This window comes from Microcaecilia unicolor, chromosome 1 (assembly GCF_901765095.1).
Source record: "Microcaecilia unicolor chromosome 1, aMicUni1.1, whole genome shotgun sequence".
Taxonomy (NCBI): domain Eukaryota; kingdom Metazoa; phylum Chordata; class Amphibia; order Gymnophiona; family Siphonopidae; genus Microcaecilia; species Microcaecilia unicolor.
Window position 1 is genome coordinate 209,780,095 of NC_044031.1, and position 18,897 is coordinate 209,798,991.

The following is an 18,897-nucleotide window of genomic DNA, read 5'->3' on the forward strand; positions in this document are numbered from 1 at the left end:
GCCCCATCCCCTGCTGACAAGATACATTTTTATTTATGAAATGTCAGACAAATCATGCAAAATTTGTACAGAAAAGCTGATTCAAATAAGCATAATGTTATCATAGGAAACTTAGTATTAAGCAATGAAAATAACCAGAAATTATTCATTTTAAGTCCACTATAATTGGGAGTTCAATACAGGTATATGGACGGAGTACTTTCAAATTCCCCTATTACTGTAACCTACTAATTTGGAGAGGCAATACAGGAGATCCCTAGTAGCAAAAAAGATGTCACATGCATAGGTTACCAAAAAGAATCAGGCATGTGTGGGAATAAACATGTGAGTAACATAGTAGATGACGGCAGAAAAAGACCTGCATGGTCCATCCAGTCTGCCCAACAAGATAAACTCATATGTGCTACTTTTTGTGTATACCTTACCTTGATTTGTATCTGTCATTTTCAGGGCACAGACCATATAAGTCTGCCCAGCAATATCCTCGCCTCCCAACCACCAGCCCCGCCTCCCGCCACCGGCTCTGCCACCTAATCTCAGCTAAGCTTCTGAGGACCCATTCCCTCGGAACAGGATTCCTTTATGTTTATCCCACGCATGTTTGAATTCCGTTACCGTTTTCCTCTCCACCACCTTCCGCGGTGTATGAGTGGGGATAAGTATGTTGGGAGTGTGTGAATGTATGCATGGAGAGATAAGTATCTGGGAGGAGATTTAGGGTGGGGCTGTGCAAGGGAGATGTAGGCTTGTTTCATGTGTCCCTCACTCACTCACTCTGTTATCCCACCTTCATGAAGTCTTTACCTTCTTTATCCTATACCACTCTCCCTCCTGCTTTCCCTTTATTCTGCCACCCACCTCTCTCTCTCTCTCTCTCTTCCTTGTCACCCTTCTTTCATTTCTTGTACTCTCTCCTGCAACTGAGGGTAGGTACATGTTGGCACTGTGTGTGTGACTGTGGGCATGCAAGTTTCTCTTTCCTTCTACCTTCACTCCTTGTCTCTTTCCATTCCCTTTGCCAATCCCCCTCCTGCCTGCCATTAACCCCTGAACTCTTCTTATTTTTCTTCTCCTGCCTTTCAACCTTGCACTCTACTTTCCCTGCTACTCCCTCTCTCTTCTTACCTTTCCTGTCACCAAGCTCTTCCCATCTACTCTCTCTCTCCCAGAACTTCTCCTTTCTCTTCCCCGTGAATAACACATAAAATATTTAAGTAATTTATTGGTACAAATAAACTCCAAAAATAACATCAATTTAATCAACCTAACAAACCAAACACGGCCATGTTTTAATATTCTGCTTTCATCGAGGGTAGATAGATTTTATTTCTCATATCTCCATGTCTTTCTCTTGTCACATTCCTCTTGTTAGCATTTCCCCCTCAACTCAGTCCCTCTGGCTCACCCTACTTAGGGTTACCATATTTGGTCCCCCCAAAAAGAGGACACATGCCCCGCCCTGTCACATCCCACCCCTTAAGGGTATCCTATCCCCTAGTCTCCTCTCCTTACCTTACTTTACTGCCCTGGTGGTCTAGTAACCTCTTCGGGGCAGGAAAGAGACCCCTCTCCTGCCCGGAGCGTTGACCTGCATTCTCTGACTTCCCCTTGCAATGCTGACGGTCCTGGCGCCAATTCAAAATGGCCACCGAGAGTTGAAGTGGCCTCGCAACACCATTAGGCCCGCCCACCAGCCTACTCGTTTGTCCGGAAATCCGGACAAATGGGCAGGCTGGGAAAACCCACCCAGTTGCCCGGCCATGTCTGGGTAAAACTAGACATATGGTAACCCTAACCCTACTTAACCCACCTGATCTTGTTTTCTCCTCCGATCCCAGAGACTCTATATTGCCTCCCACTCAATCCCACAGTCCTCCCCTCCATGTTCTCATTTTCATTCGCTCACCCTCCCTATACCCAGTCTAAATCCATGCTTTTACTTCCCCAGGTATCATTCCCCCCCTCCCCCATATTTATTTTCCTTTTCTCCTCCTCTTACTGTCTATATTCAGGAACTGATTCATCTCACACATGCACAACACAGACCCTCACCCAGTATAGAATAAGCAACTACAAACAGAAAATAGAAATATGTAGACAAAAATTAAACTGAATCCCCAAGAAGCCAGTCTCTGCATATAGTGCAACACCAGAGAAAGAGAAACAGCGAAACATGTCTCCCTGTACTGTTTGAAATATAAACACAAACAAGCAGAGAGAAGGTCCAAAGTATAAGGTCCAGAAAAAAAAAGCACCACCACGAGCCTTCAAAATTGGGGGACAATTCCTTTAATGATATGACTTGAGAAACAATCTTGACCCAACACGGGCCGTGTTTCGATGCACAGTGCCTGCATCAGGGGTCAAATTCGATGTGACTTCTAATGGATTCAATGTGCAGCAACGGAAGTACATAAGTATTGCCATACTGGGACAGACCAAAGGTCCATCAAGCCTAGCATCCTGTTTCCAACAGTGGCCAATCCAGGTCACACACACCTGGCAAGATCCCAAAAAAGTACAAAACATTTTATGTTGCTTATCCCAGAAATAAGCAGTGGCTTTTCCCCAAGTCCATTTTAATAAATGGTCTATGATATGACTTGAGAAACAATCTTCCAATGGTGACCCAAGACGGGCCGCGTCAGAAGGTCAATTTCGATGTGATATCAAACGGATTCAATGTGCAGCAATGGAACTTATTCCCATACACATTGAGTGTTTTATTGAGTGCATTCAGAGCTAAGACTGTCCCCTTTGTTCAATCGATCAAACAGATTGCACAAAGGGGACAGTCTTAGCTCTGAAGACACTGAGAAACAATAATGTGAATGGGACTAAGTTCTGTTGCTGCACATTGAATCCATTAGATGTCACATTGAATTTGACCTCCTGACGGGGGCTGTCGAGGGAGCTGAGGGTGGGCAGGTGGAGACTGGGGACAGTGGTACCGGTGGCCTGGGAGCAGGTGAGGGAGAGAGACCCTGGTGCTGGGCACCCCTTGGAGACCTGGGCCTGGGGAATTTTGCCCTCCCGCTCGGCGGCCCTGGATTGCCTTTTATTGTTAACAATCAAAGCAGTTTTATATATTTAAGTACCTGGGGCAATGAAGGGTTATGTGACTTGCCTCGAGTTGCAAGGAGCTGCAGTGGGACATAAAAATAAAACAAACAAACCCAGTGTTCTGTCATTGTCAGAAACTCTGTTAATGTTATTACATACCAACTAGACCCAAACTCTTGATCCTATTCTTCTTTAATGCAGTTAATCAAAAACAAAGAGAAGCAAGACTTACTATTGCGATGTACTGGAAAAAGAGTTGATACCTCTGCAAACTAAAGTCCATTTTTAATAAGCGCTCTCTAGGCAAGAGGGGGCTGGGGAATCAGCTGCACACTAGCTGTCCAATATGTATGTAGTGTGGTGAATACTCAAGGACTTGGAAAGGCTGAGCATTCAAATTACAGCATAGGCAGCTTCTGCTTAGGAAACATGCTGCTTGTTTCAGACACTAGGAGAGAGAGAGAGGAGCAGGCTCCCTACCCAGTATGCTTGGGAGGCAGGGCAAATCAATAGGGAATGCCCACAAGGCACTGAGAGAAGACCACATAGAGTCCATGACAGAAAACTATAAAACTATAGGAATTTTGTAGTCCATGATACACAGTGCTTAATATATACAATAATATAAACTGCTCCCATGCAAATAGGGTCAGAACCTTTATGCGATTAAATTTTTAATGATCCAATTAATCACAACTACTTTCTTACACTTCTCAACTTACCCTTAGATCAAGTCAGGAACATTTACTTATTATACCTGTATTTAAACAAGTACAACATGAAGGAATCAGGAAAAGGATCTTTAGTGGTGGTGGCCCTCACATGTGGAATACTTTTCCTATTTGGGGCTACAGGATTCCTTACATAAATTCAAAACTGAGCTAAAGACCCTATTATTTCAGGATGTGTTTTTCTGAGCATTCTCTCTTCCATTGGTATGGATGGAGTCATAGTCTGGGTGTGTGTGTATGGGGTGGGGGGGGGGGGGGTCCTGGATGGCACTGTTGCATTGCTTTCTTGTAGCTTAGTCTCTCTTACCTTTCGTATCCTAGTGGAATTCTTTTCCATACTGTTTTTTTTTTTTTAAAGATTGTATATATGTGGAGTGAAGGAATGGCCTATTGGTTAGAGCACTGGTCTTGCAATCCAGAGGTGGCCAGTTCAAATCCCACTGCTGCTCCTTGTAATCTTGGGCAAGTCACTTAACCCTACATTGCCTCAGGTACAACCTTAAGATTGTGAGCCCTCAAGGGACAGAGAAATACCCAGTGTACCTGAATGTAACTCACCTTGAGCTACTACTGAAAAAGGTGTGAGCAAAATCCAAATAAATAAATGTGCAAACCACTTGGACAGTTTCTGATGGGTACACTTTTAATTGAATACAGCCCTAAGATATGGCACCTGGTGCCTCTGCCTGAAGAAAAAGTGACTTAATGGGTAAGATTTCCTTCCCTTTCCCTCAGGAAACCACAACAAAACCTGTGTGGATTCAACTTAAGGTTGCCAACTGGATCCCTCTCTCATCTGACTACAGACATCACATATTGATATTTTCTTCTTAGGATACTGCTTCCTGTTCTTCCAAGCAGCAGTTGCTATGGAAAAGAGAAAAGATCAGCACACTGTCATCCCACAACCAGGCCTTATGAAATGCCCCAAATCAAAATGCCAGTCTGATCAACTCAAATCCATGTCCTATCAAAACCCAGTTTATAGATGGGTTTCATAAGCAACTGGGGTATCTAGTGAAATAACATGTCTTAATGGTAACCCACATTGATAAATTTCCACCCTAAAAGTGCCTGTAGCATTTCTGTTACATCCTAGTAAATGGACCAGACAATACCCAGTGTTGTTAGTTCAGCAAATGTTTTCTTTTCATATTCTAAAGAGAGTCTAAAATATTGACTAGTGTATTGCAATACTTCAGTAATAATAATGGACATTTTTCTTTGCAGTTAGATCTATATCTGCTGTGGTGGACAGATTGGGGTCTATATCGAAGCAAAAGGGGTATGAAAATTTCCTCTCACTTTCAGAATAAAACAAAAAATTTTTTTTGGAAGCCAGAGACCTTCAACTGAATCAAGAATATGGGTGTGAAAGTGTTCTGTTGACGTGCTTCTTCTCCCCGCCTCCCCACCCTTTGTCCTTTCAGTTCAACATATTAACTATACTTGTCTGTTTGCACAGGGTGGTTTCTCATCTAAGTCCCACTGGAACAGCATGCTATATAACATCAGATATGTTTTATATAGAAGTTCAGATGCGGGACAATGGAGATGTAGTGGATGTGAAACTGGCTCATCATGGAGAAACTCCTATGGTAAAGTGGGTGAATTTTTGTTCTATAGTGTACCCAGAGTGGGTATAGGTACTGCATGCAATCTAGGTTGTTTGTGATGATTTTGTGTTCCTTAGAAGGAAATAAAAATGTTTGTGCCTTTTTTAAAGTTTCACAGCAACTTCAGTCAAAACCTTTACTTCTCTGCCCACTATGAAAGAAATGGCTTTTGTTTCCCAGTCACTATACTTAATACATATTCACTCTTTAATGAAGTGGAAGATCATCCACTGTCTTGCACCACCTTGAACAGCCTGGCTAAAATATTTTGAAAATCCTCTCTCCCCCTTTTGAGTCAGCAGTTTCCCCTTCTCCCTTTGGAACTCCAGTTTTAATTGTAACTGATCTTTTATGGTAACACAGGGCTGGCGGAAGGGAGCCCTAGGCAAATCAGCCCTGTGTTCTCCCCTGCAATCCTGACTTACGTATAGCTTCCCAGAAGTCTTCTTTCTCTTCCTTAAAGCTGGCAGCAGAAGCACACTCAAAATGTATGATTATGTACAAGATCAGCATCAGAAAGTGCTGGTCCTTTGACTATCTTTCTAGTATTTGTGAGCACGTTCAATTTACAGGGGAAGAAGAACAAGGGGTGAGCCACAGCCTAGGCTCCTCCTGCCTTGCTTTGGTTCTCTCTTTGGTTAACAGGTTGGATCCATCTCAACAGGATCTTTAGCTCCCCTTTCCCAAATTCTCAAGCCCTAGGGCAGTGCCTCTCAACCCAGTCGTTGAAGCATACCTAGGCAGTCAGGTTTTCAGGATATCCACAATGACTATGCATGAGAGAGATTTGCATTCCAAGGAAGCAGTACATGCAAATTTTATCACGTGCTTATTCATTGTGGGTATCCTGAAAACCTGACTGGCTAGGTGTGCCTCAAGGACTTGTTTGATAGACAACTGCCTAGCTTGTCTAACAGTAGGGTCACCCCTGATACCAGTAGACTTAGTTCACAATATATTAATTAGTTCCAACCATTGTAGTAAGAGTCCTTGGCCAGGGGACACCGATCACAGCCGCTTTTCAGTACACGGTCAGGTGGTGCTCATGGTACTGGTCAAAATAGCCCTGATAATAAAAAGCCAAGACACAAAATAGCCCTGACAAAAAAAAAATAAAAATCCAAGCAAAAAAGCTCCCTACATAACAGCCACTGTTAGGGGCCAATTTGTCAGAGGCTATTTTGTTACAAGACTATTTTGTCGGGTCTATTACGTCGGGATGCCAATGCTCATGTGTGGCTTTTAGGTGGTGCTGTTGAGTAATGGCTGGAACTCTTTCCATCCCAATAGCTGTAAATACCTGCCTCCCTAGCATCCCTGTCTTGCCTGAGAAGCATTGCTTGATGATCAAACAAAGGTCCTCTGCATGAGAGTGTACAGTCCTGCTACTGAGTCATTGGGCTGGCCCAAATAATATATCTGGAAATGTAGGAAATGTCTCTGGATAAGAATCACTTGGAACAGGTGGTCTTCTAATCTGTGCTCTCTTACCTCCTAATTTAAGTTTGATGTCTGGGATACCTTAACATTGATTTTTGCTGACATCAAATAACATTCATTTTACAATAGTTAAACATTTATTTTGAGTTGTTTCATTTCTTTTTTTAATTTTCATTTTTAGACGTGTGAAGAGCTGCTGCAGCATCTAAGGTAGATTTTACATTTTACAAATGATTGGAGCCCATGCACTGACTGGAATTCAAAGGAGATATCTAAAAAGAAATGTGGTGATCAAGTGGCAAAGACCAAGTTTCCACTGCCTTTATTCTCCCTGCAGTTCTTACACAACCCAAACAATAAATCCTGCAAACCTGCAGCCTTCAGAGGACAGTGGTCATGCATGTTTGTTTTAAAATATCTGTTCAGTATACACAGTGAGCCCAATAGTCAAGGAGCTCGGCAGCAGAATTAAGGCGCCTAAGTAAGGTTGCTATATTCACTCTATTACAGGTGCCTATGCTTGTGCCTGTATATATCGACTTCATGCACCTAAAAATGATTTAGGCCAGCAAAGGTTTTAGGTGGCCAGAGCTGTAGTTCACGACTAATCATATAATTCCAAAAAACCTGCCTCTTGGCCCTCCCGTCACTCCTATGATACCTTCGGATGCCCCTCCACAGTTCCTGTCTCCTGGGTGGCTCTGCCTACTCCAAGTTTCTAGATTTTTAGGGACCTTGTGAATCCAAGTGCCTAAACGTAGTTGCTATGCTTGGAAATATTTTTAAAAAGCCACATTTAGGGCCCTGGATTATTTTGAATTTCAGACAGAGTTCTCGCGTTCAATTCTATATCGTTTACTGTACAGAATACATTTTATATGCCACCTGGTGGTTGCAGGGCAAGACTACATTTAGCAAGTTTCTTATATACTAGTTGGCAGGGGTTTTCTTCTTATCTGAATGGAGCAAATGTTAGAAGTGTGATGTGATGGTAGAACTGCTGATGGGGAGTGCTGGATAAGCCCACAGATCTGGTTAAATTTGTCAGAACCATAGAAAGCTCCGTTTTCCTCGTTTGTTGAATATTTCACTAAAATGTTTCAAACCAACTGAGACAGTTCAGAGATTTGTTTCCAGCTAGTCTTATTTCCATTTCATTCTCCAGTATGTTCTATTGTTTCCTGTTGGTTTTTCCTCAGATGTTTTGAATTCAGAATGGAGCCTTTATGCAGGAAGCTGCATGAGAATTTGGTGAAAAACAGAATATCTATGAACACATGGAGGGACATAATCGAACAGGGTGCCCAGGTTTTCATGAAGGCATCCTCGTAAGGCAGCCCCGTAAAGGGGTGGGGCAACCCGTATTAACGAAACAAGATGGGCGTCCATATTTTGTTTTGATAATACGGTTAGGGATGCCCAAATTATGAAATTTAGGTCGATCTTAGAGATGGTCATCCTTAGGTCGTTTTTGAGATGGTCGTCCCCGGTTTTCGGCGATAATGGAAACCGAGGATGCCCATCTCAGAAAAGACCAAATCCAAGCCATTCGGTCATGGGAGGAGCCAGCATTCGTAGTGCATTGGTCCCCCTGACATGCCAGGACATCAACCGGGCACCCTAGGGGGCACTGCAGTGGACTTCAGAAATTGCTCCCAGGTGCATAGCTCCCTTACCTTGGGTGCTGAGCCCCCCCCCAAATCCAACCCAAAACCCACAACTGCACACCACTACCATAGCCCTTAGGGATGAAGGGGGGCACCTACATGTGGGTGCAGTGGATTTTGGAGGGCTCACATTTACCACCACAAGTGTAACAGGTGGGGGGGATGGGCCTGGGTTCGCCTGCCTGAAGTACACTGCATCCACTACAACTGCTCCAGGTACCTGCATATTGCTGCGATGGACCGGAGTATGGCATTTGAGGCTGGCAAAAAAGTATTTTTAAAGATTTTTTTTGAGGGTGGGGGGGGATTAGTGACCATTGGGGGGGAGTAAGGGGAGGTGATCCCGGATTCCCAGGGGTGGTCATCTGGTCAGTTCCGGCACCTTTTTGATGCTTGGTCGTGAAAAAAAATGGACCAAGTAAAGTCACCCAAGTGTTCATCAGGGACGCCCTTCTTTTTTCCATTATCGGCTGAGGACGCCCATCTCCTAAGCACGCCCCAGTCCCACCTTCGCTACACTGCCGACACGCCCCCGTGAACTTTGGTCGTCCTGATTTTGGCGACCTTGCAAGAAGGACGCCCATCTCCCAATTTGTGTCGGAAGATGGGCTCCCTTCTCTTTCGAAAATTCACCTGATGGTCAACATTCAGTTCTAAAACCCCATTTCACAGTTGAAAGTAAAAAATCAATTTACTTTGGTCATTTATTCAAACCATACCTCATTTGGTTTTCTGTCTGCTTATATGATACTATTTTGGTTGAAGTTGTAATATGTCCTTTTGATATAAATTATTCTGTTAACTTTTAATATCGTGTTGTTGTAGTACATTCATAATCGACCTCATAGGGTGGTAGGTTAGTGATCTGGGTTATTTCACATCCTCTTCCATCCTTCTACTCCCTATGGGCAATTCTAAAATTAGCATCTCTTAAATGTTTGAATAAGCTTGTTTGAATCCTGCTATTCAATGTGGCTTCTATAATCACAAATGCCATTTTTAATTTTCTTCGAGAGCTCTTGTTAAAAAAAAAACATCCTGTGTTTGCTGCTCTCTCACTTAAATTTCTCTGGCATATAAGTACCTATAAGTTTTATACGTAGCATGTAGTGAATATTTATCAGCCTATTTTTGTCCTATTTAGTGTCAAGAATTTTGATGCGTTTGGAAGGAGCTTGGAAGGACTGCTAAATCTCTATCAAATTCCAGGAAATAAGTATTTCCATTTTTCTTACTATTTGGTGTGTGTGTATGTGTGTGTGCTAAATTAGCATTTACAATTTTGTTTCTGAATTTATTCTTAGTGAAATAAAAGCAAAAGCATATCTGGCCTTGCAGTCTCTTGAGCAAGACCTCAGTGGAATATCTAACCTGTTTAGGTAAGGATACTTATTTCTAAAACCTTTTTCTTTCTACATTATATCATATAAGCTCCTGATTCTATACGTTTATATGTTGTACATTTTCAAACTCTTTAGGGGCTTTGAAAGGGTCTACATTCTGTGCATATCCAGTGCTGTATCACAATTTTACATTTGGGCATATTTTTAGATAGATTCAGTGTTCCACCTGATCTTATTAAAAATTGGTATATTCTGTTTCCCTCATCACACGTGGTCACATTATTTCTCTCTCAATCCCCCATCAATAAAACACTCCACCCAGTTTCTCTCTTCTCTTCTTAGTTATACCCCCCGCCCTATCCTCAGCAGTCTCCCATATTGAGGAATCCTTTTACTAAGCTGTAGTAAGCATTAGCGCATGTTTACCGTAGCGTAAAAGGACTTACTGCGGGACGTGCTCAGGTGTCCTATGGTAAGTTCCAAATGTGCGTGAGCTACCCATGCGCTAAAAAATATTTTATTTTTTTGGCTGAGGGGGCTTGTCTGGGAGCAGAGACTGTGCATTTCTGCATTAATCAGTTAAGTGTGCAGTAATGTAGATGCGCTAAGTGATTAGCACAGGATTAGCATGGGGAGCACTTACCACCTACAACATAGGTGAAAGTAAGTGGAGTGGAGGAGTGGCCTAGTGGTTAGAGCACTGGTCTTGCAATCCAGAGGTGGCTGGTTCAAATCCCACTGCTGCTCCCTGTGATCTTGGGCAAGTCACTTAACCCTCCATTGCCTCAGGTACAAACCAGATTATGAGCCCTCCTGGGACAGAGAAATATCCAGTGTACCTGAATGTAACTCACCTTGAGCTACTACTGAAAAAGGTGTGAGCAAAATTTTTGTTGATCCCTCCCACTTGGAAACCTTTTAGTGGATAAACTTTAATTCAAGGGGAAAATGCTTAGATTTTTGTTTTCTTTTCTAAGTTGAGATATTTAGAGGTGAATTTGTATACTTTATTTCCTGTCTATTGTGGGTTTTGTTTTCTTATTTGTCCAAGTATTTGTCTATTGACTTCCTAGATGTGGACTATATTGAACAGATGTCGACATTTTCTTTAGGAATGACGTCATTGTATTGTGATATTTCTTGATTTTTATATATTGGCTCTATTGCAAAGAAAAAAAGAAAAGCTGTAGAAGGGGTTGGAAAGCTGCTTCATGCCTTCAACCAATATGGTTTCAGATATGGGGTGTCCAAGGTCAGCACCCACCCATCTAGAAACCCTTGCTACTGCTTTAATGGAACCCTTGACTTTTATATACATGTAGCTTTAATTCAATATTGTACCCTAACTCCCCCCTCCAGTTTTCTAAGCCACACTAGCTGGCTGCCCTGTGCTAATGACGACCTAGCCCATTCACTTTGAATGGGCTGTGTTGGCATTGCTGCGCAGCTTAGTAAACAGGGGGGGGGGGGGGGTAGGTGTCCTATCAAAAGCATTATCTCCATTTTCTTTTTAGACAGGCTGGATTAAGGTAAAGAAATAACATATTCTGGCACCTGTAGTTAAATTCTTCTTTAAGTAAAGCAAGAAACTGTCTTTGTTAATGGATTTTAGCTAGTGCTCTAACCATAATTTTCATAAATTATTTTTTGCTCTGTAAAGAAAGCTAATCTAAAATTTGTGAGCATTCTGATTATTTATTAGAGTTTGTCGTGACAGAGGCAATATCTGTGTTTGTTTTTCAAAGTAATGAATGTCATAAAGATGATTTGTATGAGGGCTAATTTGATCATGGTAAAATTTGTATTAATAAGACAATTAATTTTTTTTTCTGCTGTTAGAAATGCTTCTAATACAGAAAGAGTCACTGAGATGCTGCATGGAAAAGTAGGACACCTTGTGCCTAGAAATGGAGGTGACTCTCTTTGTAGTTTTGTTTTATAATGGGGATGGGCTCTCATTTTTCAAAGACATGGAAAATATCAACAATGTATCAAATGTCATGGCATGACCTCAAAAAATGAAAATGAGCAGCAAAATACATTTTTTTCCATATGCCAATAATAGCGTGCGCTTTTTGCAAAGAGGGTTCACTCTTTCCAAAAGAGGTCACACAATTTCCCAATAGTGCCTGTGTGCCTGATGGTTCATGCGTGTGTACACCATCAGGAAAGAGTGTGCACCTTTTGCAAAGAAGGCATGTTATAAATCACATTGCTCCCCTAACAACAAAATGGCCAAGAAAACCCATGTGAAATTAAAATTCCCATAAATGCTATGGGGAAACATGAAACACAAATTTTCTGGGAGATTCTGAGAAATCAACATAGTGAGCTGTGTATAGCTCCCAATCTAGTTAAAATATTTCTAGAGCTGTAAAATGGGGACACTTTAAAGCAACCAAGAAAGTGAGCCCCCTTGGATTTGTGGGTAAGACTGTCGGTTTTAGATTCCAGTTCTAAAGCATTTGCTGGAAGGAGGCATGTAGACTTAATGGGGACCCTCTATGGAACGCAAGCTACCAACACATTGCAATTTAGTTTTTCTTTATTTATCAAGATACTGAGCTTTGCCTAGATAATTAGGCACCAATATTTTTTTTCATATATACTTTGTAGCTAAGGTACTAAGGGATGAACTTTAACTCAAATTTTTGAAATTGGTATTAGATGCTAAGAGTTTTGCCAAAGGTATGGCAGACCTGTTCTCAAACATGGGTGTCTTTTACTAAGGCGCACTAACAGATTTAGCGCACATTAATGATTAGCATGTGCTAAATGATAAGATGCCCATATATAATGGAATATAATGGGCATCTTATCATTTAAACCCGTGCTGATTATTAGCGTGCTTTGATAAAAGGACCCCCTTGGTCTGCTGTTTGGCAAGCTTTACCTCAAAGAGCATGCTGTTTATTAAACTAGTAAAAAAGGCCTGTTTCTGATACGAATGAAATGGGCGCTAGCAAGGTTTTCGTCGGAGTGTGTGTTTGAGAGAGTATGTGTGAGAGTGACTGTGAGAGAGAGAGAGAGTGAATGTGCGAGTGTGTGTGTGTGACAGAGAGTGAGACTGGGTGTGAGTGTGTCTGTGAGAGAGAGTGTGTGTGTGCCAGGGGTCCCCCCTCTCTCCCTCAGAGTTTCAGGGTCACCCTCCCTCAGAGTTTCAGGGTCCCTCCCACCCGTCAGGTATTTCCATATGGCTTTCACCACCACACCGCCTTTCTTGTTTGCCGAGTTCTTCGCTCGCTCGGCCGCCAACCGCGAGACACAGAGAAAGGGTAGGCGGTGCGCAGGGTCGTTTACAACTATTTTTGTTGGTTGGTTGCCTTGCTTCTCACTGTTCCGCCCTTGACGTCATCACGTTTTGATGCGAGGGCGGGACAGAGAGAGATGGTGACAGACTGACAAACCTAATGAACCTTATGAACCCTTCACTTCAGTGAAGCCACAGAGTCAGCTTCAGAACGTTGGCGGTGGAAATTATTATAGTAGATGTTTAGCACTGAACACTTGGGAGGAAAGGGTTGTAGGTTGCTGGGTGGGAGGGGTTTAGAGTAGGGCTTTGAAGTATAAAATTATTTCTAAATACCATGGCTACAGTGAAGGAACAACAGTAGTGGTCATGGGTTGAGACGGAGAAATAGTAGGAAAACTCTAGTAAGGAGAAGGGGGGGGGGGAGTAAAATGCCACACGTATATGAAATAAATGATTCAGTGTTCATATTGTGTATTGAACTCATTTGATATTAGTGGTATACAAAAACAGAATGTAATGTATTATAGTGGTATAAAACTGTTAGATTTGTTTTATTTGTGGCTTAAATACTCATTTTAAAATTATTTTATAAAATATGTATCTGGATTTAAGCCCACTCAATATGGCGGACTGATTGTCAAAACGTTGCTGATATCACACACAGTAGGCAATGACAGTAAATGCTGAAAACAGTATAATAGCTGCTTCACTCCAGTCACAAGGGGAAGGTTTGAAAAGAGAAGTAGAGCTCTTGAGAAGGAGAACAGAAAAAGTTAGGGAGGTGCACACTCTCGGGGAAACATTGGAAGCAAACAAAAGATTGAATCAGAAGCCAATGGGAGCTCATGAGAAGAGGTGGGGCCATTGATAGAGAAGAGAAATGAAGAATTTTGTGCAGCTGGAAGGCTGAATTAGGAAGGCTTAAGTTTAGAGCTTGTAGGAGTGAGTGGAAGGTATTGAAAGTTAGATGCAAAGTATTTTTTATATAAAGGGCACTCTACACACTCGGCATGAACACACCTACAGCAACTCAAAACTTCTATATTTTTTTTCTGCTTTAGGGACTCCAATGGCTATCGAGTATTATGCGCCTCCCCCATGTTGCCTGGAAGGAAAATATATCTCTGGTAATGTGCATCTGACCGAAAACATCCAAGACAGTTTTCTGCATTGTGTTTAAATACTTGGCTGAATTTGTATCCAGTATGTTCACATATTTTACTGTACATCTGAAGAATTTAGAGTTTAGCATCTATAGCCAAGGCTTAAAGCACAACAGCAGTGGAGGAGTGGCCTAGTGGTTAGGGTGGTGGACTTTGGTCCTGAGGAACTGAGTTCAATTCCCACTTCAGGCACAGGCAGCTCCTTGTGACTCTGGGCAAGTCACTTAACCCTCCATTTCCCCATGTAAGCTGCATTGAGCCTGCCATGAGTGGGAAAGTGCGGGGTACAAATGTAACAAAAAAAATCTTATGTAGGGGTATGAGAACTTTTGTACAAGACAACTGATTGGATCTAAACTTGATGGGGGATAGTGATGCAAGACAGAGCATGGGGCCTAGCACTAACCCTATCAAAAATGACCTCGGTCTAATAAGTATAAAGAAGTTTTCAATCAAATTTTGAAAATTCTTCAGAAAAAATATCTCTGTATGAATGTGTTTACAATCCATCCATCCCCCCACTTTTAAATACATTTTTTAAAAAATGTACAGCTTTAGTGCAGGGCAGTAGAGATGGTACTCCATTTTAAAACTGTGTACCAAGAAGAATATGTCTACTCAATAGACTCTACTGTATTTGAGAGTTGCTTACTTCCATTTCAAACTAATAATACGTACATTTCTAGACATTATTCTCATTGTACTGCTATTCCCATTGAAGGTGATTTACAAGAGAGTGAATACAAACACATACATACATGAAACATGGGCAAAACAGAGCAGGGTGATGAGTTGTGCTTATTGGTCAATAATCTGATTGATTTACTGAGGCGTATTAAAATACTAACTACTTTTGTGCATTTTTATGATATATTGCATAGCCTTCAATGTATTGGAAACATTTTGGATTAAAGATTATTTAAATGCTGGAGTCCTATTTTAAAGACATATTTTATTCCAAGCACAAAATAAGCCCCTTCAATGTTTTTCTAAAAAAGGTAAAAATGTAATGTACACCATGAACCAAAAATAACAGCCTGCTATTATGGTCAGAATAACTTATACAAAAATAGTCAAATATCAGTTATTTTTGACATAGAGAAACTTTGTCATATGCTTGGTTGGCTTGCAGTTGCAAAATGTGAAATGCAGGGAACCAGCTGCACTGGCTTCCATTGCAACAACAGCAATGTAATTCATCAGATGACAGTGTTACATAAACTAAAATGGCGTTGAGTGAACGATTGTTGATGAGGAAACAACTTGGGGCCTGCATCTACGCCAAAGGACAACATTTCTTATGTCTTTTGATGCTTTTGATTTTCCACTTAAGTCGTGTTTTCACACTGCAGTGTAAACGACTGAACGTTTTTCATTTTCATGTTGTAATGTTTAGTTATGAATCGCTACCTAGTTGTATTGTTGCTATGGGAATCACCTAAACCGCCCCCAAGATTGAAATTTTTTGAAGTGCTATCCAGTATACAATTAATTTTCTCTATGCAATAAATGATTGATATTTGACCAGTTTGTAGAAGTTATGCTGATTATAACAGGGGTCTGTTTTATTTCTTTTTGGTTCACAGTGTATATCTAGCTTACAATCCGATACCTTTTGTCCTTTATCTGCCAGCTGGCTGCCTACTTGCCTCCAGTCTATTGAGCCTCAGGAGGTAAATGCAAGACACCCAGGTAGCTTATTGTGAATTAGTTCCTCAGAGGTTCAAGCACCATGGAGTCACAGCCACTTGAGAAGAGTGACTTAGCATTCTCCTAGTCTTGAGTTCAACATAGAGCCTACTACTACTACTATTACTATTTAGCATTTCTATAGCGCTACAAGGCGTAAGCAGCGCTGCACAAACATAGAAGAAAGACAGTCCCTGCTCAAAGAGCTTACAATCTAATAGACAAAAAATAAAGTAAGCGAATCAAATCAATTAATGTGAACGGGAAGGAAGAGAGGGAGGGTAGGTGGAGGCGAGTGGTTACAAGTGGTTGTGAGTCAAAAGCAATGTTAAAGAGGTGGGCTTTCAGTCTAGATTTAAAGGTGGCCAAGGATGGGGCAAGACGTAGGGGCTCAGAAAGTTTATTCCAGGCGTAGGGTGCAGCGAGACAGAAGGCGCGAAGTCTGGAATTGGCAGTAGTGGAGAAGGGAACAGATAAGAAGGATTTATCCATGGAGCGGAGTGCACGGGAAGGGGTGTAGGGAAGGACGAGTGTGGAGAGATACTGGGGAGCAGCAGAGTGAGTACATTTATAGGTTAGTAGAAGTTTGAACAGGATGCGAAAACGGATAGGGAGCCAGTGAAGGGTCTTGAGGAGAGGGGTAGTATGAGTAAAGCGACCCTGGCAGAAGATGAGACGGGCAGCAGAGTTTTGAACCGACGGGAGAGGTGACTAAGTGGGAGGCCAGCAAGAAGCAGATTGCAGTAGTCTAAACGAGAGGTGACAAGGGTGTGGATGAGGGTTTTGGTAGAGTGCTCGGAAAGAAAGGGGCGGATTTTACGGATGTTGTAAAGAAAGAAACGACAGGTCTTGGCGGTCTGCTGGATATGAGCAGAGAAGGAGAGAGAAGAGTCAAAGATGACCCCAAGGTTTCGAGCTGAGGAGACAGGGAGAATGAGAGAGCCATCAACAGAAATAGAAACGGGGGGAGCGGGGAGGTGGGTTTGGGGGGAAAAATGAGAAGCTCGGTTTTGGTCATATTTAATTTCAGGTGGCGTTGAGACATCCAGACAGCAATGTCAGACAAGCACGCTGAAACTTTGGTTTGGATGCAAGGTGAGATATCAGGGGTAGAAAGGTAGATTTGGGAGTCATCAGCATAGAGATGGTAGGAAAAGTCATGGGATGAGATTAATGAACCAAGGGAAGAAGTGTAGATAGAAAAGAGGAGGGGACCAAGAACAGAACCCTGAGGTACGCCAACAGGCAGAGGGATAGAAGTAGAAGAGGATCCACCAGAGTGAACACTAAAGGTGCGGAGGGAGAGGTAGGAAGAGAACCAGGAAAGGACAGAGCCCTGGAATCCAAGTGAGGACAGGGTATCGACAGTGTCAAAAGCAGTGGAAAGATCAAGAAGAATGAGGATGGAATATTGACCTCTGGATTTAGCCAGTAATAGGTCATTGGAGACTTTAGTAAGTGCAGTTTCGGTTGAGTGGAGAGGGCGAAAACCAGATTGTAGTGGGTCAAGAATAGCATGTGAGGAGAGAAAATCAAGGCAACGGCAGTGAACAGCACGCTCAAGTAATTTGGAAAGAAAAGGAAGGAGGGAGATGGGTCGGTAATTAGAGGGACAAGTAGGGTCGAGTGAAGGCTTCTTAAGGAGAGGTGTGACCACAGCATGTTTAAAGGCAGCAGGGACAGTCGCAGTGGAAAGTGAGAGGTTGAGAATGTGACAGATAAAAGGAATAAGAGCAGGAGAGATGGCATTAAGAAGGTGGGTGGGAATGGGATCAGAGAAACAGGTGGTACATTTTGAGGAAGAAAGGAGAAGTGTAGTTTCCTCAATAGTAACTTCAGGAAAGGGAATGAGGGGAAGGAGAGAGAGGGGAACGGACTAGTGGAGGGAGAGGTGGTGAAGTAGAGAAAGCAAGGTTTATCTTTTGAACCTTGTTGTGAAAGAATTCAGCAAGGGTCTGAGGAGATAATGAAGGGGGAGTTGGGGGAGGGGGCACCTTGAGGAGAGAGTTCAATGTGGTGAAGAGAAGTTGGATATAATAATCCTGTTTGGCACGTAAAAGAGCAGATTGGAAGGAGGTCAGCATGAACTTAAAGTGTAAGAAATCAGCAAGGGCCAGAGATTTCCGCCAGAGGCGTTCGGCGGAGCGGGTACAGGAACGTAGGTAGCGGATATTAGAAGTCAGCCAAGGTTGGGGTTTTGTACGCCTTACAGGGCGGGTCATCAAAGGTGCAAGAGTGTCTAAGGCAGAGGATAGAGTATTCTTGTAAGAAGAAACAGCCTCGTTGACAGATGTGGATGGTGCCACAGTAGAGAGGAGGTTTGAAACATGGGAGGATAGAGATGAAGGGTCAATATCGTGAAGATTCCTAGATAAATTAGATAAGATAGGACGGGACTGGGAGGGAGGAGATTTAAGTGTGAAAGTTATAAGATGATGATCAGAGGAGGGAAGATCAGAGGCAAGGAAACTAGAGGGTGAACAGTTGGAGGAGATGATGTGATCAAGACAGTGACCATTTTGATGAGTGGGGGAGGTGGAGCATAGTTGGAGATTAAAGGAGGACGTTAAAGCGAGTAACTTGGAAATATAAGAGTTGGAAGGATCATTAGCAGGAATATTAAAGTCACCAAGGATGAGAGAGGGGGAGGAAGGATCATGGAAGAAGGCAAGCCAGGCGTCAGTCACTGTGAAAGGATGAAAGGGACTTATCAGGGGGACGATAAATGACCGCTATTCGAAGAGGCAGAGGAGAGAAAAGGCGGATAGAGTGGACTTCAAAGGAGGAAAAACAGTGAGATTGAGGTGGAAGAAGGGGTTGAAATCTGGAGGAGGGAGAGAGAAGTAGTCCAACACCGCCCCCACGGCCAGCAGGGCGAGGAGTATGTGAAAATAGATAACCGCCATGGCACAGGGCTGCGACTGAAGCAGAG

The 18,897-nt window shown here is 42.5% G+C and overlaps 1 protein-coding gene across 1 annotated transcript in view; it reads left to right on the forward strand.

The window, feature by feature from the left end:
* The window catches only part of LOC115472877 (mediator of RNA polymerase II transcription subunit 1-like), a 128,355-nt gene that overhangs the window by 63,984 nt on the left and 45,474 nt on the right, over positions 1-18,897 (forward strand). The window contains exons 4-10 of the mRNA XM_030207404.1: positions 5,025-5,079; positions 5,260-5,392; positions 7,032-7,060; positions 9,662-9,733; positions 9,822-9,896; positions 11,700-11,773; positions 14,175-14,240. Of these exons, the coding sequence (XP_030063264.1) occupies positions 5,025-5,079; positions 5,260-5,392; positions 7,032-7,060; positions 9,662-9,733; positions 9,822-9,896; positions 11,700-11,773; positions 14,175-14,240 (504 nt within the window). The remainder of the gene's footprint in view (positions 1-5,024; positions 5,080-5,259; positions 5,393-7,031; positions 7,061-9,661; positions 9,734-9,821; positions 9,897-11,699; positions 11,774-14,174; positions 14,241-18,897) is intronic.